Source organism: Stenella coeruleoalba (genome assembly GCF_951394435.1).
Source record: "Stenella coeruleoalba genome assembly, chromosome: 2".
Lineage (NCBI taxonomy): Eukaryota > Metazoa > Chordata > Mammalia > Artiodactyla > Delphinidae > Stenella > Stenella coeruleoalba.
The window spans coordinates 162911647-162929539 of record NC_137147.1 but is presented as its reverse complement, the minus strand read 5'-3'; the positions used below and the strand labels follow the sequence as shown (position 1 = coordinate 162929539).

The window sequence follows — 17893 nt, the reverse complement described above, 5'->3', positions numbered from 1 at the left end:
TAAGCTCTCCTCAACTATCAAACAGTACTTAATTGACAGGGTTACTGACGGATTAAATGACCCTTCAAGTGGCCAAGTGGCCAGTGAAAGACCTCAGACCTGGAAGATATTCAAATACTGGTGGCCATTATTAGGTTTTTTCAAGCCGCCTCCACACCTTCCCAGGGACACCAGCGACCTCCTCAGAAAACAGGTTGGCAAAAGAAAAGCTGCACATGTTTGCACTCAGGAGGTTTGGCCCAGGTACTGAGAGCAAGGAAAACTTTTACCTCCAAGTCAATGAATCTGGGACTTCGAGACAAAGAGTTTGTTGAATTTTCAAGGAAAGAACATCAGGAAAGACTACTGTAAGTGCCCAGAAATTTCGCATCCCATCATCAGTTCCACAGACATCACACCTTCAGAAGAAAAACAGCACAGTTGCCAACTACCCCTTGGATCGCCCCTGGGTTTGGACACACTAGCATGCAGAAAAAGTCATAAAACTAAGAAAGGCCTGATTGCAAAGGAAAAGATGAAAAAAGCCAACTACATATTGCTTCCATGAGTACCTCAAGACTGCAACAAGCCACGTTTGGGGGGAAATTCCAAGATGGAAAATAATAGAAAGTAGAGGTATTTAACAGGATACCACAGGACACAACCAACCGTGGCCGCAAAATGAATAGAAGGGTGTGATGATCCAAATATCACTTCTATTTAGCGTTGGGCCTTCCTATTGAGGAGGACTCTTTTTTGGAGCCTGACGACCAGTTTTCTTTCTCCGAGCGCAGCCCCACGGCGGCCAAGAGAAAGAGGCTGCCAAAGGGAGGAAGCAAGCAAAGCCCCACAGATTAAAAATTCACCGCAGCTAATCCACCGGCTGAGTAAGCCACACGTGGAAAAGTGGTGACGATCTGAAGATGAAATCCAGGGGGAGAAAATACGGGCAGAATGTTCGGAAGAGCTTATCAGTAATGAAAACATTTAGTGAAAGCAAGCTTCCTAACAGACCATGGAGACAATTTTATTACTTGGGATTTTTAACACTGAACCAAACACACTCTCCACCTATTACTCAGGGTGCAAGGCATTGTGGGAAACACCCGGGAGGGAAACCACGTGTGTGAGAATGTCCCCAGTGAGCAGCTCTGAGCTGCACCAGCTGGAGAAAATTCTCACAAAGGAAAAAACCTGCAATGGCTGACCCTCAACAGAATGATTCTAAGACTGGAAAGAACAGAAGCAGAGAAGTCCAAAGTGGGTTGCTTATGTCTGGGGAAACTTGATGGAAGAGAGCAGACTTAAGTGATCTTAAGACCCTGGAAAATCAATGGGGAGCGATGGCAACAGGAAGACCTACAAGAGCAGGACACAGAGGTCAGAACAGGTCTAGCATGTCTGGAGGACACAGCAGGGACCACTCCTCTCATTTGCCACTGAATCGCTAGTTGGTACAGCACCAGCCATAAGTGAGAGCTTAACCACCACTGGTTAAATGAATACACGGCTGCCATCTGGGAAATGGGCCACTGGAGAAGCTCTACTAGGAAAACAATTCAGTTACCTGCTCTTATGATTCGTCTCCATCTATTATTTCTGATAAAAATTACTTCCCTTCCCTTGGAAACCCCAAAACACTTTGCCCCATGCTTATGTCACCATGTGCTGTGTTAAGAGTTCAGGGGACAAAATTTGCCAACTTATGAAGTCAGTAGAATGTTAGTACAATGATCTAATAGTTAAGGGCACTGGCTTTGGCCCCAGACAGATAACCTAACCTAAGCTCAAATCCCAATTCTTTCACATAGCTCTGTGTGACCTTGGCCAAGTTACTTAACCTCTCTGGGGCTCAGTGTCCTCATCTCTAAAATGGTGATGACAGTGGAACCTATTATATTGGGCTGCTATGAGGATTTACTGTGAAAATTCATGTAAAATACTGTAGTTGGCATAGTGCCTAGCACCTAGTAAGTGCTCAATAAATGGTTGCTATTATTATTATTAAAACGGTATGTTTCCTTTGTCTTACAGAAGCCAGCTTTCTCTTTGGCATAAAGCAGGAGCTCTTTAAGTAATGAAGAATGCTAGATCTTTTCCACTCCTGACTTTTTAGGCAACAGCCCAGCTCACCGTCCCTGAGCCCCAATTCTGGCAAGGCGCCCCTCTTTGCAGCTTCCATCTTGTGTCCCCACCATGCAGCACTATCACACTGAAGTGTAATTACATGTTTGTCCCCCCCAAAAGTTCCCCAGGGACAAGAACCACATTTTGTCTTATCAGCACTTCCGTAGTGCCTGGCACAGAGCAGAATCTCGGTCTATAATATCTGATGATTTTTTTTTTTAAAAGAAAAAACTGTGGAATCAGTCTCACAATTCTCCAAAGTCTTATCTGAAGCCTGACCGAGGCAACTAAATGAAGGCACATTTCCAGATGGCTTTGGCCAGACAAACCCATTGGAATTTCTAGCACCAGGACTAGTTCAAGTTTCCCTCATTCCTATGGGGCAGACCTGGCTTGTAGAGAGGGGCCCAGTTTACTCAGGGTTCAATGAACCCAGAAGTTTTCTGCAGGGTTAGGGCCTGACCCCCTGGCCATGCTAGAAGAGACCTCAAACTCCCAATTCCTGGAAAGCTTTGGAAGGACACCCAGCTCTTAGTACCTTCACGATTAACCAAGCTTTTTGGAGGCCCCTGCATCTACCTGGACCATTCCTGCGATCCTAGGATGAGATCACACTTAGGGAATATATTATACACTCAAGAATTCCTACAGGAAAGGAAGGCCACCAGGAACAGCCTTGAGGGGTGGGGAGAGCGGCCACACTGATCCTGAAGACTCAGAGGCTGCCACGTCCATGCCCCATTGGAACCCTGCCTGGGAGCCTCACCAGCCAAGCAGGGCCCCCAGAAGTCCAAGATGAAGACATGGGCAGAGCTGGGGTGTGGTAAGAGCCCACTTCCTAGTTCGAGAAGGCAACTGCCTTCTCGCTGTGTCCTCATATGGTGGAGGGGGCAAAGGAGTTCTCTGGGGTCTCATTTATAAGGGCACTAATTCCATTTAAGAGGGCTCCACCTTCAATGACTTAATCACCTCCCAAAGCCCAAGGGAGGCAATTTTAACACATGCTACCATGTGGATAAACCTTGAGGATATTATGCTAATATCCACCTCCTAATACCATCACATTGGGTGTTAGATTTCAACACATGAATTTGGGGTGACACAAATATTCAGTCCAGAGTGAACAGTAATTATTTCATGCCATGAAGTGACTGAGAATCTAGGTTCCTGTGTCCTACGCCAACCGAGGGGAGTCAGGCACACTTGGATGTGAATATTTTTTTTACCTCCTTCTTCTCACATAGGTGATTAGCCCATTGGAAGCCTGTTGAGCAGGGTCTCCTGTTGGCACCTGGTTCTGTCCCACTGCTGACTCTGTAGGTGTTTAGAGGCGGTGATGAGAGTAGAGAGGGTAATCATGGCAATAATCCCAATGATGGCATCACCACCAGCACCAAACTAACACAAACTACCGGCACCCTGAAAAACATCGGACACCCACCGCATTCAACAAAGACCACCACTCCTATTTCCAGAGCCGATACTCAACCGGTGTGCAGTGGTCCAATCAGACCAGTTGGTAAAATACTGGAATATCTCCACAGCAGTGAGTGAATAACCACAGCCCCACCCCACCCCCCCAGAGACCCACCCCCAAACGCTGACCGCTGGGGTCTCTCCTGAGATCTCCCCGCCCCCTAGAGGGACTGATGACCCAAGACCCATCCAGCCACCTAGTTCTCATCATCTTCCTTAAACTCTTCCATATTTTTTAAATTCTCTACCAGGATGACATGTCCTTTTTATAATTTTTAAAGAATTTTTCTGAACGTACCAATTGCTTAAACACTGAGAACAAAAACAACATACACTTGAACAGGTCTAGATAAAATATACTATGAAACTTTGGGTTTTGCATTGATGCTTTCAGCGTCAAGGCTGACCATGGCCCAACTTCTCGGGAACCGTGCCCAAAAGATGATAGCTAGGTTCCAAAGAGTATGCATGACACCAACATTTATGAGAAAGAACTATTTTAAAGCTATAATCTTTGCAACATAATAATATCTTCTATTTGTATAAAGCCTTACTGCACATACCTTATCTCATTCAGGCCTTACAACAGGTCTGTAATGGAAGCAGGTGTCATTATCCCCACTTAACAAACAAGGTAATCCAGACATAGAGAGGATATGACCAAGATTCCACACTTCTGAAGCTACAGAGCCAGAACTGAACTCAGATCTCCTGACGTCAACTTCCTCCAAAGGTGTGCTGAGTCAACTCACATGTGCTCACAAGAGCCTCATTCAAGAATTCTGGAGGCTTCCCCCTGGTGGCAGAGTGGTTAAGAAACCGCCTATCAATGCAGGGGAGACGGGTTCCAGCCCTGGTCAGGGAAGATCCCAAATGCCGCGGAGCAACTAAGCCCGTGTGCCACAACTACCGAGCCTGTGCTCTAGAGCCCACGAGCCACAACTACTGAGCCTGCAAGCCACAACTACTGAAGCCTAGAGCCCGTGCTCCACAACAAGAGAGGCCACCGCAATGAGAAGCCCACGCACCACCATTAAGAGTAGCCCCCGCTCGCCGCAACTAGAGAAAAGCCTGCACGCAGCAATAAAGACCCAACACAGCCAAAAATAAATTAATTAATTTAAAAAAAAAGAATTCTGCAATCGGTTGTTAAACCAGGGGTAGCTTTAAGTGGTTCCAGTGGGAGTAGTTACACCATGGAATCAGCAAGGTTACAAACCAGAGCTGGTTGACAGCACACAACGGGCTCCGATGGTCTCCTAACCACACCACATCCACAGAATGAGGACGTACCTTTTTCATCCATCAGTGTTCTCTGTTCCCACTGTCCCCACTAACCAGCTTGTAAGCAGCACGATGGGGGAGAAAGAGCACTGAGTTCAGAGTCGGAAGACGCTCCAACCTCCAAGCGCCACTGAGCAACCTTTTCTCCTGACTCATCTCCTCTCAGAACCTCCATGTTCTTCTCTGTAAAATGAGGGCAATGATTGCTCTCCACTCGCAGGGCTGTCCTAAGGCGCAGCAGGAATCGTGGATGTAAAAGTATTTGGCAAACTGCAAAACACCACAGAGCTGCACAAAACTGTCTGCGAGTACTTCAAAAAATAAGGCACAGAATTACCACATGACCCAGCAACTCCACTTCTGGGTATGAAATGAAAGAACCAAAAGAATTGAAAGCAGGGACTTGAAGAGGGACAGCCATGCTCATAAAGCATTATTCACAAAACCCAAAAGGCAGAAGCAGCCCCAAGTGTTCATCAAGAATGGATAGGGCTTCCCTGGTGGCACAGTGGCTGGGAGTCCCCCTGCCGGTGCAGGGGACGCGGGTTCATGCCCCGGTCTGGGAAGATCCCACATGCCGCGGAGCGGCTGGGCCTATGGGCCATGGCTGCTGGGCCTGCGCGTCCGGAGCCTGTGCTCCGCAACAGGAGAGGCCACAAGAGTGAGAGGCCCGCGTACCGCAAAAAAAAAAAAAAGGAATGAATAAACAAAATGTGGTCTAGCCATACAATAGAATATTATTCAGCCTTAAAAGGGCAGGCAAAAACCCTGAGGACATTACGCTAAATAAAATACACTAGACACAAAATGACAAAATTGTCTGATTCCACCTATAGGAGATACCTAGAGTAGCTGAATTCACAGAGACAGAAGGCAGAATGGGGGTTGCCAGGGGCCGGAGGGAGGGGAAATGGAGAGTGAGCGTGTAATGGAGATAAAGCTTCACTTTGGGAAGATGAAAAGGTTCTGGAGGTGGATGGTGGTGATGGTTGCGCAACAACGTGAATGTCCTTAGTGCCACTGAACTACAGGCTTAAAAACGATTAAGATGGGGCTTCCTTGGTGGCACAGTGATTTAAGAATCCGCCTTCCAATGCAGGAGACATGGGCTTGAGCCCTGGTCCGGGAAGATCCCACATGCCGTAGAGCAACTAAGCCCGTGCACCACAACTACTGAGCCTGCGCGCCACAACTACTGAGCCCATGCACCACATCTACTGAGCCTGCGCTCTAGAACCCGCGAGCCACAACTACTGAAGCCCACGCACCTAGAGCCCGTGCTCGGCAACAAGAGAAGCCACTGCAATGAGAAGCCCGCGCACCACAACAAAGAGTAGCCCCCGCTCGCCGCAACTAGAGAAAGCCCATGTGCAGCAACGAAGACCCAACGCAGCCAAAAATAAATAAATAAATTATTTTATTTTAAAAAAAAAAATGGTTAAGATGGTAAATTTTAGGTTATGCATATTTTTTAACCCCAACTTAAAAACACACACACTCAAATACGAGGTCTTCTAACTCCCAACTGTCAAAGGAGCCAAAAGGGCCCTAAAGACTTAAGAATTGTCAAGATGGTAAATTTTAAGTTATGCATTTTTTTAACCACAATTAAGAAACACACACACCCAAATATTATGTCTTCTATTTCCCAGCTGTCAAAGGAGCCAAGAGGGCCCTAAAAAGTCAACATCAGAGTTTTTTTATCATGACTAGGACCACAAATTCCATTGACACTGGCCATGCTAACGCAGGCAGAGTGAATCCCAGCAGCATCGTTCCTGTACACGACGGCCAGATACAGGCTGTCCCCAACTTTTATACAAGGTCTGCCCCCGAAGTTCATTTTCACCTTTTGGGTGTGGTGGTTGTTCAAGGCATATTTTTTAAGGGAAGTGAAATGTCTCATGGGGGTAAGGAGCCCGCTCACACCTAGAGAAGCCTTGAGTACCAATGCCCAGTGAGGCTGAATTACAGTGTGAATGTCCCAGCCGGGTCCTGGGAGCCGGGGCTGTGCTGGGGGAGGAGGGGAGGGGGGAGGTCACAGAGGCAGTACCACAGCAGCCTCCCTTTCGGAGCCCGGGCCAGTCTAGGACCCAGTTTTGTTTGTTTGTTTTTGGCCACGTAGCACATGGGATCTTAGTTCCACGACCAGGGATCGAACCCGCACCCCCTGCAGTGGAAGCACAGTCCTAACCACTGGACCACCAGGGAGGCGTCAGAACCCAGTTTATTTAATCAGTCGGTCGGCCTGGGATCCTTCTCCCAGTTGCCGCACTTGGTCTTCAACTTCCCAGTTTGGAACTCATTTGCACCTCCCCACTTCCCCCCCCAAAGCTCCAAAACCACAATTACCTACTTTCCTCCCGTCTTCCAGCCAAACTGCTAGTTCTTGTCAGTTTCACGTGGGAGGAAAAAGCACTTTCTTTAAAATCACTTACATCACAGATGGCTGGTCTCTCAACCTATTTCAAGGCATTCGTATCTTCTAATGTTTTAAGGCAAATTTCGAGCAGCCATTTTTATGAAGGTTAAAGAAATGGGAAGAGCCCAGGGGGGCAGGAGGCAGGGGCCCTGGGGTGTCTGCCCCCCCCATCATCCCACCAGACCTCTCCACTTAGCACAGCTTCATTTCCTTCTTGGTTTTTTTCCCACAACACTGTGGGCCTTGGTGGGAGGGGACGGCATTGTGTGCAGGTATCGTATTTGTTGAATATGATACCTTTAGGATTCCACTTACAGCCCCTAATCCAGTTTGGAGTAAAAGCAATTTCAGTGATGTAAGCCGTGGTTCTAAATGTCAGAGAGGGGGCCTCTCAACCAGTAAAAACATTGACTCTGTCCAGTTGGGAAGCCTCTTCTTCCCATGCTCACTACACTGCAGAGGTACCAATAATCTGTGACCCCAGACCTGGTCAGGCCATGGAAAGGTCTAACATGGAGAAGCCAAGATGAGGGATTTCACCCGATTCAGACATGAGCCCTCCGACTGTTTTATCTACATGCTGCAACCTGGGAAATTAAACTTCTGAGATCTCCCACCCTCCATCACACAATCCCTGATGAGGTTATTTTTGAGTAAACTGTTAATGCACGTTCATGCGGTCTATACCTAGACACGTTGCCATTTTTGAAAACTCTAGCATTAAAATAAACTCACTACCTAGAGAATTTAAACTCACAAAAGTCAGTGACGTTTTGGAATACTGTAATCAACAAGTTACTTCAGTCCTCCAAGCCAAACGTTATTTTCAATCAGAAACCAACGCAGGTAAGACTGAAGCCATTCCCAGAAAGAAGCACGTTTCAGCTTCAAGAAGGGCCACAGCTGCACCAAGATCTAAGTGCTGTTGGCGACAACAGAAACTGCAGTTAGAAGAGCGTCTTGCACAAGCTGATGTAGAGATAGACTGAAGAAAAAAAAAAAAAGCAGCTCAGGGTGCAGGGAGAGGTGCAGAGAGACAAAGCTGATGAGATAACCCAGGGAGGGGATGAGTCTACGTATGCAGCAAACTAGGTCACTCAACACGCGAGCTGGCCTGGAGGACGTTTGGGACTGAGGCTCTTGGTGAACACCAGCGCCAGGGGAACCAACCAGCCTCCTGTGGGAAGCATGTGTTGGATGGTGCAATGGACCCTCCAAATCTGGGCACGTGGCCTCTGAGGAGCAGGGTGTCAGCCCCGCAGGGGCTAAGGAGAGAGAAGGAGCATTTCCTGCACACAGATTCACAGCCATGTCCATGCACTAAGGGGTTTCCACGCGCCCTCATCTAACCTTCATTGCAACCCTTAGATCGGGTGCTAGTGTTAGCCTGTTGTGCAGATGAGGGCACGAGGCCGAGAACGGTGACATCATTTGCCCAAAACCTAATAGCTAGGAATCAGTGGACCCAGGATGTGCACCCATGGCCTGGTGACCTCAGATCCTCCGTTCTTAGCAGCTCAGGACTGCGCCCCGCGGAATATCCAGCGAATGTTCTTCCCTGGTTGACAGAGGACTTGTTGACGGTCTCTTAAATCAACTTTGCGGGGGGAGGTTAAGTATGCACTGTTCTGCATCTCTGCCCCAGGAGCCTCCAAAAATCAATTTCCAACAGACACTGACATGTTCCTCCTCACAGCGCTGGCCCTGAGTATCTGAGGGTAGCTATCCTCCACCACAGCTGCTGAAGGCAAGTAAAACCTGACAGCAGCTGCTGTTTACTCAATCCCAGTTATGTGCCAGGCACCTCAGAGATGGCACTGAATCCTTACAGGAATCCCACAAGTGGCAACTTCCATCTGCATCTTAACTCAGAAAGATGAAGGATGGACATCAAGAGGGATGCAGCTATGAAGGGTGGTGCTGGAGCTGCCTTTCTAGTACGGTTCATTGCCTCCTGATGCCTCGCCTGCCTGGCCTCAGCCAATCTGCTGTCTTTAGGCTTATCCTCAAGATCTGGTGTTAACCAAGAAACGCATTCCTCCATCTCTGAATCCTGCTGAAATACTAGGAAAAACAGCAAGAGACCCACAGCTGACCACTGGAGACAGGGAATGAACTTGGTCTGCCATGGAATGAACTTGGCCTGTGGCATCCATCTGGTCTGATTCGAACCTGAAGAATCCACATACTGCATCATAAACATTTTGAAAAAATCAAGAAGGGTCTAACAGAAAACTAGCCCAAGGAAAAGGTGATCTCCTGCACCACAGGGAGTCAAAGGGAGGCACCCAACGTGAACTGCAAAAGAAGGTAATGTTGGCATGTCTCCCAGGGTCCATGTGTCCCTGTGCATTGGATCTTGAGTCAGGCTCCAGGCTTCGTGCTGGCCACCCATAAGTGGTTCATTCTTCAATTAAAGAAATGTGTCCCCAGGGGCTGTGGGCTCCCCGGCGATTCCTGAAAAATCTCATGAGGACTGGAGGCAATGTGAGGTCCTGGGGTCCACCCTGTGGATGCAAGCTGTCCAATAATGTGACAGTGCCCTGCTGGACCAATGCTAAGCCCTCCCAGAGGGGAGAGGCAGAGAAGGAGAGAGATTGAAGGGGATTTACGGAGATTTATTTGGGGAAAGGAAAGATTAAAGGGATTTATGGAGACCCAGCCAAAAAAAAGCTCAACAAGTTAACCCCTAAAATCCTCCTCTGAGAGGACAAGGAAGTCCACCTGCCAAGTTTAATTATTGTCCACTCGGTTGCCAAGTTTGATCCAGAAATTTCTACTTGAGACCTAGTCTTCATTAGCCCCTCTGGGACCAAGCTCTAAAAAGTGCAATTTCCCAGATCCCACCGTACTAATCAGTAAGGCCACGACGGTTTATCTTTTTTGCAACCAAGAAAAACTTCTGGCTTTTTCTCTCCAAACATAAAACATCCTATCAAAGAAAGACCTAGCAGGAGTTTGCATGTTTATTATTTTTCACAGAACGTCTGCGCTTTAATTCCCAAATCAAGTGGGAGAGTTGTAGGTAACCTACAAACCTGTCAGAGTGATCTTCCTGGTGATAATTCTGGAGGCAAAACCCAGCATTTTCACAGGAAGTTAAGCAGTTTGTCCAGCTGCTCAAATGTCCAGCCTATCATGACTTCCCCCTGTGACAGAACAGGAGATATTTCAAAAGCCCATCCCAGACACAAGCTCTCGGAAAGAAAGAGATTAGCCTTACAATCCAATGGTCCCTTGGGACTTCCCTGGCAGTCCAGTGGTCGAGACTCCACGCTTCCAGAGGGTGTGGAGAATAGGGACCCCTCTTGCACTGTTGGTGGGAATGTAAATTGATACAGCCACTATGGAGAACAGTATGGAGGTTCCTTAAAAAACTAAAAATAGAACTACCATATGACCCAGCAATCCCACTAATGGGCATATACCCTGAGAAAACCATAATTCAAAAAGAGTCATGTACCACAATGTTCACTGCAACTCTATTTACAATAGCCAGGACATGGAAGCAACCTAAGTGTCCATCATCGGATGAACGGATAAAGAAGATGTGGCACATATATATATATATAATGGAATATTAGCCATAAAAAGGAACGAAATTGAGTCATCTGTAGTGAGGTGGATGGACCTAGAGTCTGTCATACAGAGTGAAGTAAGTCAGAAAGAGAAAAACAAATATCATATGCTAACACATATATATGGAATTTTAAAAAAAAAATGGTCATGAAGAACCTAGGGGCAGGACGGGAATAAAGACACAGACCTACTAGAGAATGGACCTGAGGATATGGGGAGGGGAAAGGGTAAGCTGGGACAAAGTGAGAGAGTGGCATGGACATATACACACTGCCAAATGTAAAACAGCTAGCTAGTGGGAAGCAGCCGCATAGCACAGGGAGATCAGCTCGGTGCCCTATAACCACCTAGACCAATGGGATAGGGAGGGTGGGAGGGAGATGCAAGAGGGAGGGGATATGAGGTATATGTATACATACAGCTGATTCACTTTGTTATACAGCAGAAACTAACACAACATTGTAAAGCAATTACACTCCAATAAAGATGTTAAAAAAAAAAAAAAAAGACTCCATGCTACCAATGCAAGGGGCGCAGGTTCAATCCCTGGTGGGGGAACTAAGATCCCACATGTCACGTGGTGTGGCCAAAGATTTTTTTTAATTTTTTTAAAATAAACAAATAAATAAATCCAAGAGTCCCTCACAAGGAGAACCCAGGAGCCCAAAGAATGTTGAGTTTTCCCTCCAAACTCTTTCCAAGAGCTTCCCAGAACATGGACAGCCCTGCTGTGCCCACAGAGCAGGTGCTCAGAAAATCCTTGGAACAAAACTGACCAAAAGCAACAAACAGCATCTTTCTTCCAACCCCAAATCCCTGGCGAATCTCACATCCCACACCCAATCTACCAGCAATTCCTATCGGCTCTCCCTTCCACATGTTTCCATAATCCAACCACTTCTCATCACCCCCAGAGCAGCACCCCAGTCCTCCACCACCATTCTCTCTCCCCTAGATGGTACATAGCCTCCGAGCTGGTCTCCCCGCTTCTGCCCTTGAACCCGTCCATTCATTCTCAACACAGCAACCACAGCCATGACCTTGACCTGAGTCAGGTCAAGGTACACCTCTGCTCAAAACAGCCCTTGCTGTTCCCTCCGACCGGAACATTTTACCTTCAGCTACCCCAATGCAGCCTCCAGATCTTTATTCAAATAGCAGCTCTTCAGCCAGGCCCTCCCTGGCTACCCTGCTTCAAGCCACCATCACCTCCCCCTCCCAAAAATCCCCGTTCCCTGCTTCATTTCTCCCCTAACGTGTATACTAGATAACATACTCTACATCTTCCTGATTCATGTGTTTTTTTTTTTATTTTCTGGCTTCCTCACCAGAATGTGAGCTCCAGGAAAGCAGGCATTTGTGTCTGCTTGTTCGCTGCTGTACTCCCCGCTACCGTGCACCGGTGCCTAGAATATAGCAGGTGTTCAATAGATATTTTTAAATGTACAAGAGGCTGAATTTATATCACGCCTCAAACAAAGGGCTGAAAAATGCAAACTTCTAACCAATGCCGCAGCTGGGATACCCTCGGGGGGCACTCTGGGGGCTGCCCACCTCTCTGCTCCTCTGGGTAATATTCTTTTAAATGCTTTTCACAGACTAAAATTTTGAGTAGTCTCAGAAAAATTACTCTTAAATCAGTCGGTCAAACACACAAATCACCTCGGGTAGCTCTGCAATCTCCCTCTCCCCCTACACCCACACACACACCTGCCTCCCACAAAAGAACAGGTGAGTCTGTGTTCTACCCGGGCTTTCAGATAAATCAATAATCTGTGTCCTCAACAGGTGTACTGATTGAGCAATTTCAGAACAAGGCATGTAAGGAAGATACTAGTGGGAAAAGACAGCGCTGGCTCCACAGAAATTTCTATTTATACCCCTCCTAAAGCAGCACCCAGCAGGCACTCATTTCATGAAAAAGCAAAGGCATTGTGCTACTGACATCAAGTGGGATAACACTTCCTGTCCTGAGCTGTATCACTTTGCTACTAGCCTGGCCATAAAAATGTCCCTCCAAATAGGGCTAAGCTGCTCTAGCTACACACGAAAGCTCCCGAAAAACTGTAGTGAGTGCCTTCGTTACCTAGACAAGCCAAAAAAATCTTAGGGTTGTAAGGGCACTTGAAAATCATCCCATCTTCCTTGCCCTCCCCCTGATTTTACAGGTGAGGAAGCTAAGACCAGGTCATGTGGAAAAATGACCAAGCAGCCCACAGGCCACACACCCCAGCAGCGGCTGACTCAGACCTTGAGCCCAGGCCCAACACCTCCATGGTGCCCGCTCCAGCCCCCCACAAACAGCAATTACTTCAACACAAAACATTCGGTCTGTAAGAAAAGCGTGTATTCATACCCTGCAGAGATGAAGATCTATTTTCCAGGACGTGCCATTTCCATACTCTGGGGGAAGAAATGAGGTATATTGGGAGAATCATTCTGTGTCAACTCTCAGGGCCTCCTCTGTTCAGATGCCTTTCATGGCGTGGCAATTACAGAAGCCACTTCCATGAGTCTGGGGTACTTCCTGGACACCACGGTCAAACCTTTCTTCCCATCTGTATCTTTCTCCAAATGGCCTATTTTCATTGTCTTGGTTCAGAAGACGTGGAAAGACACCTACGGTAGAGATGGCCTGCATGGCCTCGGCAAACACTCCACAGAAATGTTTACGACTCCTAATTGCTGTTACACAACATTTATTTGATCCCACATTAATCTGGCGTGCCAGGCAGGGATCTGAAAACACGGCGTTGATTAATAAACAGTAATTAAGCCTTCCCACCCTGTTCAGAGCCAGGGTTAGGGCCTGGGATTCCCCTTCAAAGAGAGCCACACTGAAGGTCATAAGTTGAGAGGTTTCTCCTGAGGCCTGACTCAGGGGTGCATCAGAAAACCCAGGTCCAAACCACCCAGTGGGTTCCTTCCCCTATGCTGTCCTTTGCTTCCTCCAGCTCTCTTCCCACCCTTCTGGGCCACCCTTCACTCCCATTTGGCTCCCACCCTCCAGCAAGGTCCCGCTGACCACATGGTCTAAATGGCTTGACCCTCTGGCCTTCAACAGTAGAGGCTGTGCTCTGCATGGAAAGGTACCGGGATCAGGCAGCCAGATATCAGATTACAAGGTTTTGCCAAGTGAGTGCTCCTTGAGCCTTCACAGTGCTTTATTTTAAAAGCATTTTAACACTGTGGGCTGACAATCTGGCTCCTGGCAGGGCTTTCCTGCCTTAGGATCCTAAAGGCATATGGTAAAAGTGTGACAAACAAAATGATTGGGCCTGCAGAGTACCTTGGAAATGAATCCCAATTGTAACTGTTGACACCCTTGACGGATGCTAGGTTCCACTGCAAACAAGTGTAGAGCCCAAAGCCAAAATCCACACTAACAGAACCAGAAGTGACCTCTATTTAGACCCAGGTCAGGATCACTGGACTTGGCCCAGGGCGAAACAGGCATCCTGAACTTTGGACCACTTCTAGAAAGTCCAAGAGACAAAAAGGTGTTGATAACCCAAAAGCTTTCACATGTTACATGTTTGGATAATTAGGTTTTCTTTACCTTAATATGAAAATTAGCTTTCCAAATACTAAAGTTAGTCAAATTATTATTAACATTTGCTGTTACATAATCCACAGAGGGGCTCAACCCCACATGCATAATCACAAGTTGTTCTGCCTAGATTCGAATATCAGCTCCACTTAATAAGTAGCTCCGGTTTGGCAGGTCACATAATTTCTCTGCTGCCTCAGTTTTTCCATCTGCCAAGTGGGGATAAAAGTAAATACCCACTTTATCAGGTTAACGTGAGAGTAAAATGAGTTACTATACCTAAGGCACTTAGAATAACAACTGGTTCTTGGTATTCATTTAATAAAGTCACCTACCTTTACTACTACTACTATTATTATTATCATGCAATTGAGTGAAAACATCTTTTTTTACATCTTTATTGGAGTATAATTGCTTTACAATGGTGTGTTGGTTTCTGCTTTATAACAAAGTGAATCAGTTATACATACATATGTTCCCATATCTCTTCCCTCTTGCATCTCCCTCCCTCCCACCCTCCCTATCCCACCCCTCCAGGCGGTCACGAAGCACCGAGCTGATCTCCCTGTGCTATGTGGCTGCTTCCCACTAGCTATCTACCTTACGTTGGGTAGTGTATATATGTCCATGCCTCTCTCTCACTTTGTCACAGCTCACCCTTCCCCCTCCCCATATCCTCAAGTCTGTTCTCTAGTAGGTCTGTGTCTTTATTCCTGTCTTACCCCAAGGTTCTTCATGACATTTTTTTTTCTTAAATTCCATATATATGTGTTAGCATACGGTATTTGTCTTTCTTTTTCTGACTTACTTCACTCTGTATGACAGACTCCAGGTCTATCCACCTCATTACAAGTAGCTCAATTTCATTCCTTTTTACGGCTGAGTAATATTCCATTGTATATATGTACTACATCTTCTTTATCCATTCATCTGTTGATGGACACTTAGGTTGCTTCCATGTCCTGGCTATTGTAAATAGAGCTGCAATGAACGTTTTGGTACATGACTCTTTTTGAATTATGGTTTTCTCAGGGTATATGCCCAGTAGTGGGATTGCTAGGTCAGAGTGAAAACATTTTGATCATTTTATTGTTTGTGTTTCACTCTTCTAGAACCCCAGTTCTAGGACCACAGTGGGAAGCTTCTTTTCAAAGAATTCTTTCCAAGACAGAAGGCAAAGCTTTGGAACCCTAACAGAGACCCATCCCCAGGTTCACGGGGAATGTGGCCAGAGTCCAAGAGGTTGTTCTGCAAGAGCTGTACAGTCTCTCTGTCACCATGAGTCAAGTCCCCATCCTGCCCAGAGGTGGAACCACCAGCAGTCATACCCAAACAGCACCTGCCACAGCAGGAGCCACTCAGTGAAGTCACAGCTCATGGGACTGAGCAGCCCAGCCACGGCAGAGGGGCAGCTACCCGGCTCTCCAGGGAGCAGGAGGCAGTCAGGGGAGCTGCATCCGTCTGCTTGGAGGCTGCAGGCAGAGGGACCAGCTCGAGGGGCTCGGGTGGAGATGCGCCTGGCAAAGGAACGCATTCTCTCATGATGGGACTCCACTCTCTCCCATCCCCTCATCTGAGGCGATTGGTCTCAGGATGACCAGCAAGCACACGCTGCTTCTTTCTCGGCAACTTAAGCACCTCAGAGTCACTACCCCAAACCCAAATAAACCTCAATGATAATTTTCTAAAGTTATGGACAAAACCTCACCCCTTAACAGGCCATGCTAAGAGGCAGCCCCAAGCCCCTCTCTATGAAAAGGCTAAGTCCTTTCTGTTTTTTTCCAACAGACAGAAAGTCTACACCCACAGGTAGACTGTGTTCCTGAAGCGAGCACAACGGCTGGGAGACCCTGTTCTCATCCTCGGCAAGTGTGCGTCCCCAGGATCAGAAGCATGGCAGGGATGCTACCTTCATTCACAACTTGGGCTCTGGGGGACCACTGCAGATGCGCGGCTCGGGGAGGGAAAATGACCAAACAACTCAGTGGACCCTGAGTATGGGACAGAAAACAATCTGGGTTTGAAAATGTGGTCCTGGAAAAGCAAACCAACCACAATAGCAAGTAAAGGGGGGTTAAGGAAGACAGGAGAGAAGAGCACACTGATTTCTCTTATGAAACACCTCGTCTATCTCTTCCCAGCCTAATTAACACCTCCATGAACCCCTGCCAAACGTTCGGTTCATACAGCACATATGTGTATGTATGAATGTATATGCTGACAGATACCGATCACATGAGGGGAGAAAATAACTCCAATTTCAGACTCTTCCAGCAGTGCCCGATTCTCTTTCACTATCAGCCTCCCTACCTATTCTGAGGCACTCCACAACAAAACAAACAAAAACCAACTCCTGGGCAGAAAGGGAACAGCAGCTGAATGGAGCAGCACATGCTCGGAGCCTTCCTGCCATGGACTTCTGGTTACTCCTCCACCAGCCTCGGACTACACGCAGCCCTAGAGAGAAACCACCGGTACAGCGACCCTCGCAGACCCTCCCTTGGCGACCCGCACCCCAGCGTGTGCTGCCGAGCCTGGTGAAATGGACAGACGCTCAGGTAAGGCTCTGCCCACACGTGACCCTGAACACTGCGAAATTCCTCCCTTCCTTAACTGCGCGGTCATCCGAAGTCTTGCCTACACCTAGTACGTGAAGATGTCAATTCTATAAGGATACATAACGGAAGGACAGAAATGGGAATGCCTGGAGCCCGATTTTCTCGTGACCACGTCTCTCGCGGACACGGTGCACCCATGCACACGGTGAGTAGACGCACGCAGCCAGTAAACAGGAATATCCACCATGCTCAGCCCACAGTCACGCATGGGGAGAAGTCGAGAGGGCGGCGGTGTCAGGGAAGTGAAAAGTCGCCCGCCTGCGACTGACCCCTAAAGCCCAGAGCCTCCCCCGCCCAGGAGCGGCTCCCACCCGGGCCCGCGGGGCGACCCACGCGGCCGGCACGCAGTGGGGCACGCAGAGCCGAGAACTGGACAATGAGGACGCGGCGACCCGCCGGTTCCTACCGCGGTGGCGGCGGCGGTGGCAGCGGGAGCCACCTCTGCACCCGCGGCCGCTGCCATCTCCACCCTCTACTCCCCGGTCCCCACTTACGTTCCGAGGGTCTCCTTAAACTCGAAAATTTTCTTGATGTCTTCAGCTTGCTTTTTCCAGGAGGAGCTGCTCTCGCCGTTCTCCCGGGCCATGGCAGACGAGGCCGGCGTGCGCAGAGGGCGGCGAGGCGGAGCGGCCGGGGACGCGGGGGGCCGGGGTGGGCGCGCGAGGAGGGGACGCCCGAGCGCGGGGGCGCGGGGGGGGCGGCGGCGCGGGCGCAGCGGGGGCGGCGGCGGCGGCGGCGGCGGCGAGCCGGTCCGGGAGGGCTGGGCTGGCGGCGCGGGGATGCTCGGCGCGGGAGCCGGAGGAGACTTTGTGCTGCGGCAGAGCTTCCTCTTCTGCAGTTTCCTCTTTCACTCTCGCC

At 48.3% G+C, this 17893-nt stretch overlaps 1 protein-coding gene across 2 annotated transcripts in view; it reads right to left on the bottom strand.

Annotated features, from left to right (window-relative positions):
* Positions 1-17650, bottom strand: part of CAMK1D (calcium/calmodulin dependent protein kinase ID) — a 417502-nt gene extending 399852 nt beyond the window's left edge. For both annotated transcript variants that reach the window (XM_079912676.1, XM_079912678.1), the window contains exon 1: positions 17530-17650. In XM_079912676.1, the coding sequence (XP_079768802.1) occupies positions 17530-17621 (92 nt within the window). In that variant the 5' untranslated portion in view covers positions 17622-17650. The remainder of the gene's footprint in view (positions 1-17529) is intronic.
* Positions 17651-17893: the final 243 nt, after the last annotated feature.